Source organism: Vespa crabro, chromosome 13 (assembly GCF_910589235.1).
Source record: "Vespa crabro chromosome 13, iyVesCrab1.2, whole genome shotgun sequence".
NCBI classification, from domain to species: domain Eukaryota; kingdom Metazoa; phylum Arthropoda; class Insecta; order Hymenoptera; family Vespidae; genus Vespa; species Vespa crabro.
The window spans coordinates 6106621-6120718 of NC_060967.1; the positions used below are offsets into that span (position 1 = coordinate 6106621).

A 14098-nucleotide genomic window follows, 5' to 3' on the forward strand; every position below is an offset into this window, starting at 1 on the left:
TCTTGAAAATCATTCCTGAAAGTAGCACTTTAAAAAGAATAGTATTCGAAAGTATTAATCATAGATAATATATTATATTTTTCATTTAATCAAATTAATAAAAACTAAATAATAATTTTGTAATATGCCAAAGTATGCTGTCATGGAGACATCATTATATTTTCATTCCATAAAATTGATTATTACACGAAAATGATCAGTAAATCTCATGTCAAATCAAAAAATGAACGAGTGGTATTGTACATAAAGTTTATTCTCGCATAATCGGTCGATTATTACTCTGTAAAATTAACAGACTTGAATGAACAATAACTTTTACAATAATTTACTTCTTACCTTTCACTGCTTTATATATCTCATGTGTCTTTCTCACACTCTCTATTTGTATCTATTTAATCGATCTAATGATGATCGATTAAATCGCATTAAAGCATGATTATATTAATCTTACGAACATCGATAATTGCTACAATAATATAAAATTTATAGTAAGTAAAGCTTTTAAAAAATTTCCCGATTCTCCATAAGAAAAATGAATATAAATAAAAATAGAATGAAATGGAAAGAATTGTGAACGATGCTAGCGAAAGCTGCTAAAAAGTTTTAAGTTCGATCACTTAATCATAATATAATTTCATTTTCTTATAAGACCTATACATCAACGGCACTATCTAGTTATAAGATCGAAACTGATTTCCTTGTGTCGATTACTCCTTCGAATGCGCATCGACACTATTCTAAGCCTCAAACGATTCGATGTATCACCAAAAAACGACGATTACCTTTCCATTAAAACGATCTTGTGAAAATAATCTACGAGCCACAGTCTTCTACGTCACAAGCACTAGATATGTTCAACGCTGAAGAACAAGAAAACAGTATAAAATAATAAACATAATTTCCGATATTAAAAGATTAATACATAAGCGGATAAAGTTCAATCACTTTTTTCCCGAGAAAACTATCAGTCGTGTCGATTGGTCACGATCGACTAATAAATAAAAAAATCTTCAAAATGCAATATATACATATATATATATATATATATATATTACATATATATATATATATATATATATATATATATATATATATATTACATATATATATTACATATTTACTTTTACATATTTATTTTAAATATATATATATATATACATATATATATATATATATATATATACATATATATATATATATGTAAAGAAAGTATACTTTCTTCAGGTAGATTTGCCACGCTTTCCATGGTCCGCCCTTCCGTTGTCCTTTGTTATTTACAAATTCTTTTGTTACCTACAAATCGAGCCGATAAGATTTGGAAGAAAAACGGGCACTAGGAAATAGAACGTAGAAAAGAGAAGTAGCACGAGAGTTTATAAGAATATTTATACTAGATAATATATATTAAATAAAATTTAAATAGTGTGAATAATAAACGTAAATTGTCGTTTTTTTGTTCACAGGTAAGACTAATTAGCAAATAAGTATTAATTAACAAATAAAGATTTATTACTTTGTTCACGGAGAAACATATTTTCGTTTATCACCTCACATAATCAATCCAAATTATTATATATATATATATATATATATATATATATATATATATATATATATATATATATATATACGTATTCTATACAAGATATCTATGTATATGTATATGTACACACACGCACACACACATATATATAATAAGATGAGGAGATGTAATAATATACGATAGAATTGAAAAGCTCCGTTCCATCTTTACGTTCGAGAGAATGATTATTTGCACGGCAATGAAACGAAACAAATAAGAGACGAGAATTGGGAGATGGTGGACCGGGAATTGGGGAGAAATAGGATTAGATGATAAGGTTTGGAGGACTTAAAATGATATCAATATGAATCCATTAAGAACTTTTCCATTCCTTCTACTCTTCGTCCTTGACCAGTCTTCTTTCTCTACTGTCCATCTCTTTGTAATATCTTTTACGAGACAATGTTTAGGGTTCATTATTGGCAAGCAATCGTCGATTTTATATCGATGAGCCCTTGCTAAGGTATGACGAAAATGATCTCGATCGAAGAGACAAAATGAACGCACGCGCTCTTTTTACTCCTTCTTTTCTTTTATTACTACTTCCTCATTCACGTTATTCTCCTTTCACATCCTACATGACGGTCTTTTTTCCGATCCAAAGCAAGAGATCATTCAACGCGCACTTGCTGTTTCTACTTGATGACCTTGAATCTAATTACTCCTTCTCATTTTTGTTTCATTTTTTGTTTCTTTAGAATAGAAGAATAAAGAGAAAGGTAGTAATTAAATAGTTTCCCGGGCTTTTAGTCGAATTATTTTTACCAACTAATTATGTAGTAATCCGATTACACCGGACGCGTGAATATCCACGCATTTCATACGATAGGAGAATCCTCCCGAGGATTCAACGGACTTTCCCTTCCTCTCTCTTTTTATTACTTACTCACTGACTCATCCGCTCTCTTTCTCCATATATCTATCTATCTCTCTTTCGTACTTAATATTTCAGTTTTGATCGAAGGAAACGAGTTCACTGATCGTTTCACATGCGTCTAATCGCTAAGGACTTCCAATCGAGTTTGATTTGATTTGATTTGAGAGAGAGAGAGAGAGAGAGAGAGCATGCTGAAAGTTATTTCCGATGTCTTTTTTGTTAACTATTTTTCCTTTCTATCCGTTATAGAATCCATCAATCAACTCAATCCTATTTCCTACTTCCCCCTCTGCCGCAGCCGGTCTACCGTTAGCTGCATTTGAAGAGAAAGTAACATGTATTATTCTTCGTCGAACTTTAATTTGTTTTTCTCTGTTTAATTCTGTTCATTATCCCTGGTTTTTTAATGGATTACGCCATAAAAATATTATAAAAGAATTTTTGACTAACTTTAATGAACAAGCTCTCATTTCAAAGACGAAGTTTTATTATACGACGTATTGGTTTCAAATATGAGAGAAATGTTTTTTCTTCGAAAAAATATCGTGCTAAGAAATGGTATTTTGCGAGAATAATATCCACAAATAAAAACCTTTTATAAAAATTTGAAACCAATACACTGTAAATTAAACTTTTGTCTTTAAAATGAGATCTTGTTCATCAAAATTGGTCAAGAATTACTTCTGTTCTCATTGATGTTGTTTTCGACATTTTTTGCGAAGGAACAGTTTAATAGTGCGGTGCACCTCGAAATTGGTAACAAAAGAAATAAAGCTCATACCCTCACTACTGATTTTCAAATAAGCGCTTAAATGGTGTATGTTTATGTCCGTGAAAAAGCTATTGCCTGCTTGGTTGTGTAAGAAAATAGTTGATGTTCAGATTTTTTAAATATTTCTAAACGCAAAGAAATACGGTTTCCGAAGAAATTACGATGAATCAGTCGATCGTTTTAATGAGCTTTGGCCAGATGATTCTATGGCAACAATAAGAAAATATATGATCAATCGTTTATGCCAAGAGATCTGAGTTTCTAAGTTATTATTAAATTTTTGAAAAATGTATAGTTCTTTTAGATTTTATAAACTAAAAAGATAGAGATTTTATTATCAACTTAAAGTACTTTGGCATGCGTCGAGATTCGTAATTCAAGAATTCTAGTTTCGAGCCTATAATAATCTGGTTTTTTTGTATTGTATGGATGTTAACGACAATAGCGAACTAATTTACTCTTTTCTCCTTATTTGATAATTTACTAAGAAGTTTCTCTCCAATCTCTTATATTTATTTCCTCCATTGATGACTGAAGTGAATTTGCGGTAATCTGTGCTAGATAGGACACAGCAGTAGTATAATTTTGTTCGATGATAAATGCATATGAAATATATACATGTGTTGATTAATTTTTCAAAATTAATAATTAGGGAACATATACATTATATTTTATTTTTAATAAAGATCAAAAGATGAATTCGTTTTCACATTATCTATGAAATTTCTCTCCCAGCGCTACTTTGTTATGATTTTCTCTATAAGAGTTAACTCCATATTATTATTATTATTACTATTATTACTATAATAATATGTAATGTAATAATATAGTAATGAAAATAGTAATAATAAGAAGAAACAGAAGAATGTATTTACATTGTATACATCGTGACACATATGATGACGGTAATATATGATAAAAACAGAAGGAAAAATGTATCATTTTAGATGTTGGTTTGACGGTCGAATTCTTAACAAATCGTGTCCTTGATCATTTCGACACATGACCGTCCTTCTAATACAAATGTCATGAAGAAAAATACAAAAGGTTTCTTCTGTTTTCGTCCGCTATCGTTTCTTCTTGTGTCACTAATTTATGATCGTTATGCATTTGTTTCCATACCGTTTCTTACGATCAATCGAAGATAATTGTCTTTACTATTATAATATAAAATGTATTAAATAATATCTGGATGTACATAAATCATTTTTAAAAACAATATATTATTATATTATGTTTTTATTATTATTATTATATTATTATTATCAGAAATAATAGTAGAAGTAATAGTAGAAGAAGTATAGAATGGATTGCTCCTACAGGAGAAATCATGAAAAAGAACACTAATAGTTCTACCTCATAAGTAGTATGCAAATGAACTTATATTTTATTTAATTAACTTATATTTGTATTAAAATGATATAAAATATAAGTATTCACTAATTATTTTTAAGAAAATATTAGAAAAATTCTTATCTTTTGTCGCAAATTTATATAACAATTCCTATATGTGTCAATTATATTTATTATTTTCTATACATTTATCGTGCAACAAATGCGTATCTAGCACGGACCACTGCAAGACGCACGCTCTTTCAAAGGAAGATATACATATGAGAAAACAAAGAATGTGTGTTCATGGTCTACTAAACTACTTTAACCCACACGAAACCAATTGTTATGTATGTGTGAGAGGGAAATAACTAAACAAGCTTATATGCCGACAAGATAGATGCATGATTGGGACAGCGTTCCACGTTTGTATAGAGAGTAAGAGAAAGACACATGAGATATGTAAAGCAGTGAAAGGTAAGAAATAAATTATTGTGAAAGTTATTGTTCATTCAAGTCTGTTAATTTTGCAGAGTAATAATCGACCGATTATGCGAGAATAAACTTTATGTACAATACCACTCGTTCATTTTTTGATTTGACATGAGATTTACTGCTCATTTTCGTGTAATAATCAATTTTATGGAATGAAAATATAATGATGTCTCCATGACAGCATACTTTGGCATATTACAAAATTATTATTTAGTTTTTATTAATTTGATTAAATGAAAAATATAATATATTATCTATGATTAATACTTTCGAATACTATTCTTTTTAAAGTGCTACTATCAGGAATGATTTTCAAGAATTGTAATGTATTTAATAATATAAATACAATAGCTCATATGAGTAAATTACTTATAATAGTCATTTTTCTGTCAGTAGATTGTTTTACGTGATAGATAATTTGCTCTTTTAAATATTTCTTAAATAATTTTCATAATTTTTTATAATAATGATGATATTATGCTATATTGTTTGCATGAAAATGATATATTGCTTTTGTGTTTGTTTTCATCTAAAAGCAAATGAGCCATTATTCTGTTGTACTCTAAGAGTTCGTTATTCTGGCACATTATTTTAATATGCAAGGATCAATATAATTGAAATCAAAGTGAGCTCTGCGTGTATTTTCCTTTTTCCTTACTTGTTTCTTTATAAAAAAAAATATCATGGAGTTCATTATTCGCATGACTGCCGTAGTAGCTGTGAAATAGACGTGTTAGAGTACCATCGCAGAATTTTTCTAAGCGATGGGTGAATTTTTCAATTTTTTCGATCTTTCATTCATGCTAACGACGAATAAGTTCGAAAGTCTGTCCCTACTACACTGAACTTGTAGTCACCAGGGTCATCATTTCAGTCCTGTTCGCGTCCACTGTGTCATCTGGATTTTTCTGATTGCTCCGTTGATATATATGACGTCAGCATTTAGTTCACACTTGCGTTTCTCATACGTCGATATTACAGATTCCTATATTGAATACTTGTCGGTAATTCATACTTCTCTTACTATGATATTGTAAATTCTTTGGCTCACTAGATTAATGGATAATTATTAACATAATAAGGTAAGGGATAAATTCTGAAATTGTAATAGTGACACTGCCGGGAATAGCTGTTACTTCTACTTTTATAGTTAATTTTATTCTTGCAGAAAGTTAATGCTACGAACAAATGAATTTTCAATTAATATAAGCTACTTTTATCAGCTTTATCAAATAAAAGGTCTAAAGTTTCATCATATATGATGACGTATAAACGATAGACGTTTTATTGATATACACGTTATATAACAAAAATTGGGAAACGTAAGGTATTAATTCTATTTGTGACGTTCGCTTATACAATAGTTTAAACAATTTAAACATCCGTTCGATTTACGGTGCCAATGTTATATAATATTGAGGGAAGAAAAATTGTTGAGAACTATTCGAATATTTCGGATTTAATATTTTTGCTTTAATCCGATAAAATTGCAGGGAGTGCGCCGGATATGAACATTACATTGTTTTCGATATCAGATATTACAGTAATATTGAATTTACTGCATAAATTAACGGTTTAGTGAATATATGTAATATATTCAATTCCACTTATAAAAGAAAAATCCTGTCGAAGTGTGTGAGCGAATTTTTAATATTCATTCGTACTTCATCTTTCTTTCACAATTTCTTTTTTGAACGATCAAAAGAGCGCTTTATAAAATTTTGAATATCGCTGACATAAATAAATATAAGTCCTTCATCCAGCGTAATTGATATAATTGACCCTAAAGAATAAAATCCTAAAAATTTTATGATTGTAGACTATAAAACTATAAGAAATTTGCTAATGTTTGGAAATTGTATAATATATGAGCTTTATGAAAAGTTTGGCTTATTTAAAATTCGTATTAAAGTATATTACCTACATGTTAATTGCAATTTAAAAATGAATTAAAATTTCTTTTTTCGATTGTTATTACAATAACCAGTACGTTTAACAATCAATCAGCTGACAGGTGATTTTACTAGAATGTGTTTGTGTTATTACTATGCTTTTGCGGATTAATATCCTTTTTCATGGTACCGTTCTGCTTTCCATCATTATTTCCTCAGAGAGGAGATCGAATATTAGAGTACATATATTTAATATTTTCATCCTTTCGATTATCTGAAATGTGTGATTTAGTACTTATTTTATTTAGTGTTTCTATTTGTTGCAATTCCAAGATCGACTATTCATATAAAACGTTACTTCTTACTTCTTCATTGATGTGTAAATCTTAGAATACTCTGTTGCAGTCTGCAAGCTGTCGTATCATTTGTTGCTGCTAAATTTGACTTTCACAAGAGGCTCGCGTTTGTGTAACATCCTTGTAGCTTGTTCCGTATTGTTGAAGGCTCTTTTCTTCGATGCTCTAAATCCAGATTATTTGGTCTGAATCCTTTATTCCATTTCCACATTTTGTTTTCTTCAGGCGGCTCCTTTTCAACTTCTTGTCAAAATGACTGTAAAATTTACAATATTCTTCTACCTCATTTTCAAAGTATACTTATGCATCAAAGAATTACATTAGGCTCAGGTAAATTTTGCATATTAATTTTTAAATATTGAAAATTTTCTATTTTTTCTGCAATACAAAATGAGAAGCTACCTCTGATGAAAAATCTCTTGTGAAAGATCCTTTAACTCATTGTTCTTTCTCCATGATTTTGCTGTTAAGATTCGATTATTCCTCTAAAATGTTATATTTCCAGATAGTTTACATAATCTATTTCATTTTTTGTCATCTATTTCTTATTTGTGACAAGCTTATACAATTACCGATCCTTTATCGTTTTGGATTTTCTCTTTTAATTCGTTTTCTATATAATTCACGTCCTTGACTGTAGATAATGCTTTCTTCAGTTCTTTCAAGAGTCTTCCTAATGTATTATTGTCTTTCCTCCCAGCATCATTGACAATGGTAGCATATTTAAGTACTATAAGATAAAATTCACATACGATTATAAACAATTTATATAAAATTTTTTAAGTAAGAATAATAAAATACTAGAGAGAGAATCTTTGAACTATTTGAGTTGGTATAAAAAATGCCATAAGATTGTCAGATGCCAATTGCCCAATGGACATAAAATGACCAACAAAGTACAATGTATAAAGCAAAATATCATTTCAAAATAAATTTGTACGTGATAGAAAAAACCTATACCAAGTGCTAATACGTCAAATGCATATTCATCTACTTTAAAAAGTACTTCTGTTTCTCGAAGAGTGTACCACCTTGCGCAAAGATAGATTTGAATACATTTTGATTTCATTGCCACTCTTTTTATAATATAAGAAATTGCGTGAATATAAGCAATAAAGCAAGTAAAAAATGGCTGCAACATTTAAATTTGGTTATGATTTAAGAGCATAAAGAAGAAACTATCCTCTATCTCTATTAGAAATATATAGTATGTACATACTTGCGCAATATATATGCGTGCCAAAACAAATGATGGTCACAGAAGCATTCCAAAAATATTCCTTGTAGAAACATTTCCTTCACTTCATACTATTTTTGTCAATACATTTATGTATTATGGTGTCTTTTTGGGATCCAAATATTTAACATTGCTATGATCAGAGTAATCTACAAATAAATAATATAATGTATGTAGTAACATGACAATATGTAGTGATGGATCTATGCACAGGTAATAGAAACGATGGCATAGGTCCTGTAAAACAGTGCCTTCACGCAATTAACTAAGTTTATGTGACATAATAAATTTAGTTAAATATCTGTCGGTCGATAAATAAATTTTATATCTATATTTCTTCCCATGATCCAGTAAGAGTATTTTTTGCCACATCAATTGTATAAACAGTTAAAGAAAGAAAATTTTATTAAAGTAAAATTGATTTATCTTAATACGAGCAAATTTTACGTCTCAAGTAGCTTGAAGGGTAAATCAACCTATAGCTATGAGTACTTCTTATCAATGTTTTCATACTTACTGTCAAAGAAATCAATGACTGTGAATATAAATATTCCAAAAAGTATTTCCATTGTGGTTAAGGCCTATCACTATTTTTTGTTGCCTTATTACTTCGTTTAATTGCTTCGCATTTAATTGCTTCTTTCATATTTACCTTCAATATATTAACTGGACCTGTTCATAATGTCCTTCAACCAACTTTGTAAATGTTTGATAGAATCTTTTGTTTCTTGTATTCTTGTTTAATAGATAACCTAAACGTGGCATTGAAATCTCTTTTTTGAATTGAACGACGACATTACTCTTTCCTTTGGATGGATTAGTTAAAAACGATTCCCTGGAAAAAAACAACCTATAATTTTTATATTTATTATCTTTACTGATGATTAATATTAGCAATAATACACAAAGAAAATGACTGATAGAAAAAAATATATATTGTAACGTAAAATACAAGTTTTTTACTAAAGTTATTTATAATAATTAAAAAAAGAACAATTACCTTGCAGTTAATAGAAAAATAATGTGTTGTTGACATCGAATTCCCAACAAACACATTGTGAATAAAGTATCATTTTATGATATATATGTAGATAGTATGGTTATGCAAATGATTTTCTGTAAAAAAATTATAGGATCAAACGCATCTATCAATTTATTTTTTGAATAAGCATTAAATATAATGTTAAGCTAACTTAACCTTAGACGTTTATTGACAACAGCGCCACTATTTCATCATTTTTGCATTTGTAAAAGACATTGTTATATGGGTTGGTGTGTAAAATAAGGGTTAGAAAAAATTTTTTAATTACCTATAATAAAGGAGACGACGAAGCTCGTTTACAACAAAGTACCACAAAGTTAAATCAAATTAATTAATTCACCGTTAGGAAGGAGACTAATTGGATCGTCGCTTATTACATCATCTGTGCAACGGACCTCACAAAGCTTGTCATTTTTTGATCTATTATATTAAAATATCGAAACATTAAAAATATGATACAGGAATTTAAAAACTGTCTAAACGGATACCTTGTTAGTTCAAACTAATTGAGAAAATTAATCAATCCAATTTGATACCTGCAGAAACAAAGCTCCTAAACATGAAAACAATTATTCGATTTATTAATTATTCATAATTTCGCGCGTAATATAGAAAGCATACGGATGTTCTGCATACGCATCTACTCATGTGTGAGTCTATTTTATATTTCTACATTTATATTAAAATTTAATTAGGAAAGAAAATTTTTGTTTATATTTAAAATTCGAATTAATTATATTTGATACTTTCACACATTTTTATTATATGTTTTTATTGTTTCCAACTAAATAAATATAATAATAATATTTGCATTGACTCGCGTTGTATCCGCAGTAATATGATGTAATCGAATTAGAGGAGTAATTTCAGTTCCCTATTAGTGGTCCTTTAGCCATGTTGGACGTTATAGCAAGTTTACGTGGTATTTCGTCGCTTCGCATAATTACAGATAATTAGTAGACTTTTTCTAACGTACACTCTCTTCCAATTTATCTATCGATAACAGCGTGATTTTTACGGGACCGCGTTCGCAAGTCGGCACGTACTTTTGCGTATTCTATTTTCTTGCTTTATTTTCATAACATTTTTTTTCTCTGACATTGATGCTTTTACACTACCTCCTATTCAATAATTTTGTGTTTATAATTTTGATCGATCGATATCTTGTATTACATTGAATATTCATATATACTTATATTTATGCTTGTATATATAATGTATGAAGTAGAAGCAGTGTTTATTCGTAATACGTTTGATTTATTTTTATATCTCAAAATTATCTGATTAAATAAAATTAAATTCAATATAAATAAGCGATGTAGAGTTTATGCTAGTTCATATTCTTCATGATCCTGGGGGAGGATGTTCATCGTGCAAAAGATCAACAAAGTGTACTCTAAGTAAATTTCTTTTTTAAACATTTCCTTCATAATTCAAAAAACACTTTCATTATGAAGGTCATACTAATAATTTTGTTTTTCTTTCTTTTTTCAGATAATCAATGCAATCATGCGGGTGATAATGAATCGAGTGTTGTACCGTTTAAATAATATAACAATCATGAATTAGAAGGATCCTTCGTTGGTTACTTTAATTTCGCCCACGTTTAGCGATTTAAGTTTTAGTATCATATGCACTTAAATCGACTGCGAGCAAAGCAGTCATAGAGTTATGATTTGTTCTTATAAAGTTTAAAATTATTTTTCTTTTTATATTGTTACACTATTCGCGTAATAGAGTCAGTGCATCGAAGAAAATGATCAAAAAATAAATACATTTTCTTCTATAAAAGCATATTGGTAAGTAAATTTTTTAATTTCATTCCTAATAATTTCACAATTTTTCTATTAATATAAATTTAATAAAAATCTGTTTATCTTTTTACTGATCATCATTATGATTGTATCTTATCAATGACGATGAGCTACTTTATTTTCAAATTAATTATATATCGAACTACATTGTTGTTGACTTACTATGGATCATAGCTGTTCAATTTTGACTTATTTCGCGGACAAATGTTTTGAAGCTAACGTAGAACTTGTAGCAGAAAGCGAACGAATTTAAAATCCCTCCAACACTCAATCATGTCGAGGATGAAAGGTCCGAATCAGCACAAATTACTGTTTGTAATATTTTAAATAAGTTATTGACGAGCATGACCATGAGTAATTCCTCTTTAGGTAATTTCTGTTTTGCTTGGTATTTTTTAGGAAAGTTGTTTTGTTTTCGCATGATAGACAATTAGGGAAGGTGACTTCTCTTTCACTATTCTGTAATATGATCAAGGTACAATACAAATAGAGGTACATAAGTAATATTATTTTCTTGATGATTATTCATCGAAAATTTTATTTTATTTTATTTTAGGATAGTTATCATTATTAAATAAACCGCAATTATCATTTCCTTTTTATTTCGTGCTGTTTTAGTTTTTTTTCATTTAGTTTTTATTAATAAAAATTCAAGTAACCTCTTTTCGTTTACTTAGTATACGTTTACTTCCAAGGAGCTTTATTTATTATACTAATGATACTAGTAATATTGCTTTCGCTTTATATCAGATCTTATTGTGCAGTTGTCTGTGTAGCCATGGATGAGTCGATTCTTGTTTCATTAAAGTAAAAGAAGAATCGTGAAGCTGACTGTGTTTTTGCATTTATTTAAATTTATTTACGTTTTGCGATTTCAATTAACTTTGAGAATCATGTATTTGAATAGATTGCGCGCAGAACTTTCTGCAAGGAAACCCTCCTGATTAAGGGTGATTAGTTTATAAATCCTGTTCAGCTGGAATTGTCGGAGTTCTGGTGATGAAGATGGATGCCTGTAACCTTCTCAGGTTAGGGTCGAAGAGGCTTACACCCATCTCCCTATTTTTTTCTTTTCTTTTCACAACACTCCAATACTTGCCACATTATTCTCTATCCCACGAACCCATCCTATCTTACCGAACGTGTGTTAAGGATCGTGATACTGTGAGTAGGCCTCTCTGTGGTACCCTATGGGCACAGCTGGTGTCACCGTGGTGATTCGTTGTGGATGTCGGTCGTGGCTAAACCAGTCAGCCTGTCTTACCAGCAGGAGTTTTGGGCTTTTTCGGGACTGCTCAATCGGCGATTGTGGCTACTAACTGTAAATGATTTCGTAATGAACGCACAGACGTATTAACGAATGATATTTTTTTCATTCAACTCCGTCCTTTTCTATGTCTACATGGTTCGTAAAAATCGCCAAAAAGACGGGAGCTGTGCCGATAGTAGATGGTAGATTAGCCTGGAATAGCAGCATAAGATGTGGGGTGGAGGTGGGTTTCAGGGGAGTAGAGGCATCATAAAAAAAAGCTCAATTCGGGCCAGCGGGAAGTGCTCGGATAAAAGTCAAAAGGAGAAACTACGCAAAGAAAGAGAGAGAGAGAGAGAGAGATCACCTTACCGCCTCGTGTTTTTTTTCGTTCGTGCGTCATTCTAATGACCGATTTTCTTTATTTACTTTGATAATGTTTTCCCTCTCCTCTCTTTCTCCTTCTTACATTTGAATGCCTTGCCGTCTGCCCTGTATATTTCATGCATCCCTCTCATACTCTCTCTTTCTCTTTCTATCATTATCACCTAACTCTTCGTATACTGTTTGTACCTTTATTACCATTCTTATCTCTTCTTTTCATTCTCTCTCTCTCAAAGGAAAACTTATCTCGCTATCTTCCTTATTCTATGTGTGTATATATATATATATATATATATATATATATATATATATAATATCTCGGATTAATTATGTGAAGTAATAAACGAAAATATGTTTCTCTGTGAACAAAGAAACGACAATTTACGTTTATTATTCACGTTAATTAAAATTTATTTACTATATATTACCTATTATAAATATCCGTATAATCTCTCGTGTTAACTTTCTCTTCTATGTTCTATTTCTTACTGCCCGTTTCTCTTCCAAATCTTAACGGCTCGATTTGTAGGTCATAAAAAGAATTTGTAAATAACAAAGGACGATGGAAGGGCGGGTCATGAGCGCACGGCAAATTTACCTGAAGAAAGTCTACTTTTTATATATATATATATATATATATATATATGTTATGAAACTTTTGTAAAGATAGAAGGAAACAATAATAATAAAAGAAAGAAAAAAATTCACAGAAAAAGATAATACAAAGAGATAGCACATTGCGATCTTAAGAATCTATTAATATTTGTCACGTAATAGTGTGTTGACTCGATTTTTTACTTCTTCGTTTTTGTCATCGACGAAATTAGGTAAAACTGTAATGAACAAGAAGAGAGAGAACCTTTTTTCATGCAGTACACACAGTTACATAATTCCATTCCATAAAATCGATCACTACAGGAAAATGAGCAGGAAATCACGCGAGTGGTATTGCTCATAATGTTCATTTTTGTATAACCGGTCGATTAGTGCTTCGCAAAACGAACAGACTCATACATGATTCCACTTGAATGAACAATAACGTATTGGTGATCGTTTAAGTCGCATT

The 14098-nt window shown here is 29.8% G+C and overlaps 1 protein-coding gene and 1 long non-coding RNA gene across 6 annotated transcripts in view; one reads left to right on the forward strand and one right to left on the reverse strand.

Annotated features, from left to right (window-relative positions):
* Window positions 1-6782: 6782 nt before the first annotated feature.
* On the reverse strand, window positions 6783-9981 carry LOC124428600. Of its 4 annotated transcripts, none has more exons than XR_006943226.1 (8): window positions 9854-9981; window positions 9544-9659; window positions 9061-9378; window positions 8526-8692; window positions 7709-8036; window positions 7316-7562; window positions 6983-7224; window positions 6811-6856 (listed from the first exon to the last, which is right to left on the reverse strand). XR_006943226.1 is itself a non-coding variant. In XM_046972846.1 (8 exons), the coding sequence occupies exons 5-8, from the start codon at window positions 8373-8375 to the stop codon at window positions 7472-7474; spliced, it is 441 nt and encodes a 146-aa protein (XP_046828802.1). In that variant the 5' UTR covers window positions 8376-8438; window positions 8526-8692; window positions 9061-9378; window positions 9544-9659; window positions 9854-9981; the 3' UTR covers window positions 7238-7471. The 4 variants fall into 4 exon arrangements, 1 of the variants encoding a protein (XP_046828802.1); XM_046972846.1 differs by lacking the exons at window positions 6811-6856; window positions 6983-7224 and adding an exon at window positions 8267-8438 and having other exon boundaries at window positions 7238-7562; window positions 7709-7791; window positions 7879-8036; XR_006943225.1 differs by having other exon boundaries at window positions 6783-7224; window positions 9196-9378.
* Window positions 9982-10472: 491 nt separating this feature from the next.
* LOC124428623 overlaps window positions 10473-14098 on the forward strand; it is a 34433-nt gene continuing 30807 nt past the window's right edge. For both annotated transcript variants that reach the window (XR_006943234.1, XR_006943235.1), the window contains exons 1-2: window positions 10473-10985; window positions 11080-11384. This is a non-coding gene — a long non-coding RNA (uncharacterized LOC124428623). The remainder of the gene's footprint in view (window positions 10986-11079; window positions 11385-14098) is intronic.

Coding starts and splice junctions, on each gene's coding strand:
- LOC124428600 (XM_046972846.1), bottom strand. CDS start 8,375: ATGAAATCAAAATGTATTCAAATCTATCTTTGCGCAAGGTGGTACACT. Junction 7,792..7,878: donor TCCAAAACGATAAAGGATCG/GTAATTGTATAA, acceptor ATAACATTTTAG/AGGAATAATCGAATCTTAAC. Junction 7,563..7,708: donor CAAGAGATTTTTCATCAGAG/GTAGCTTCTCAT, acceptor TAAATTTTACAG/TCATTTTGACAAGAAGTTGA.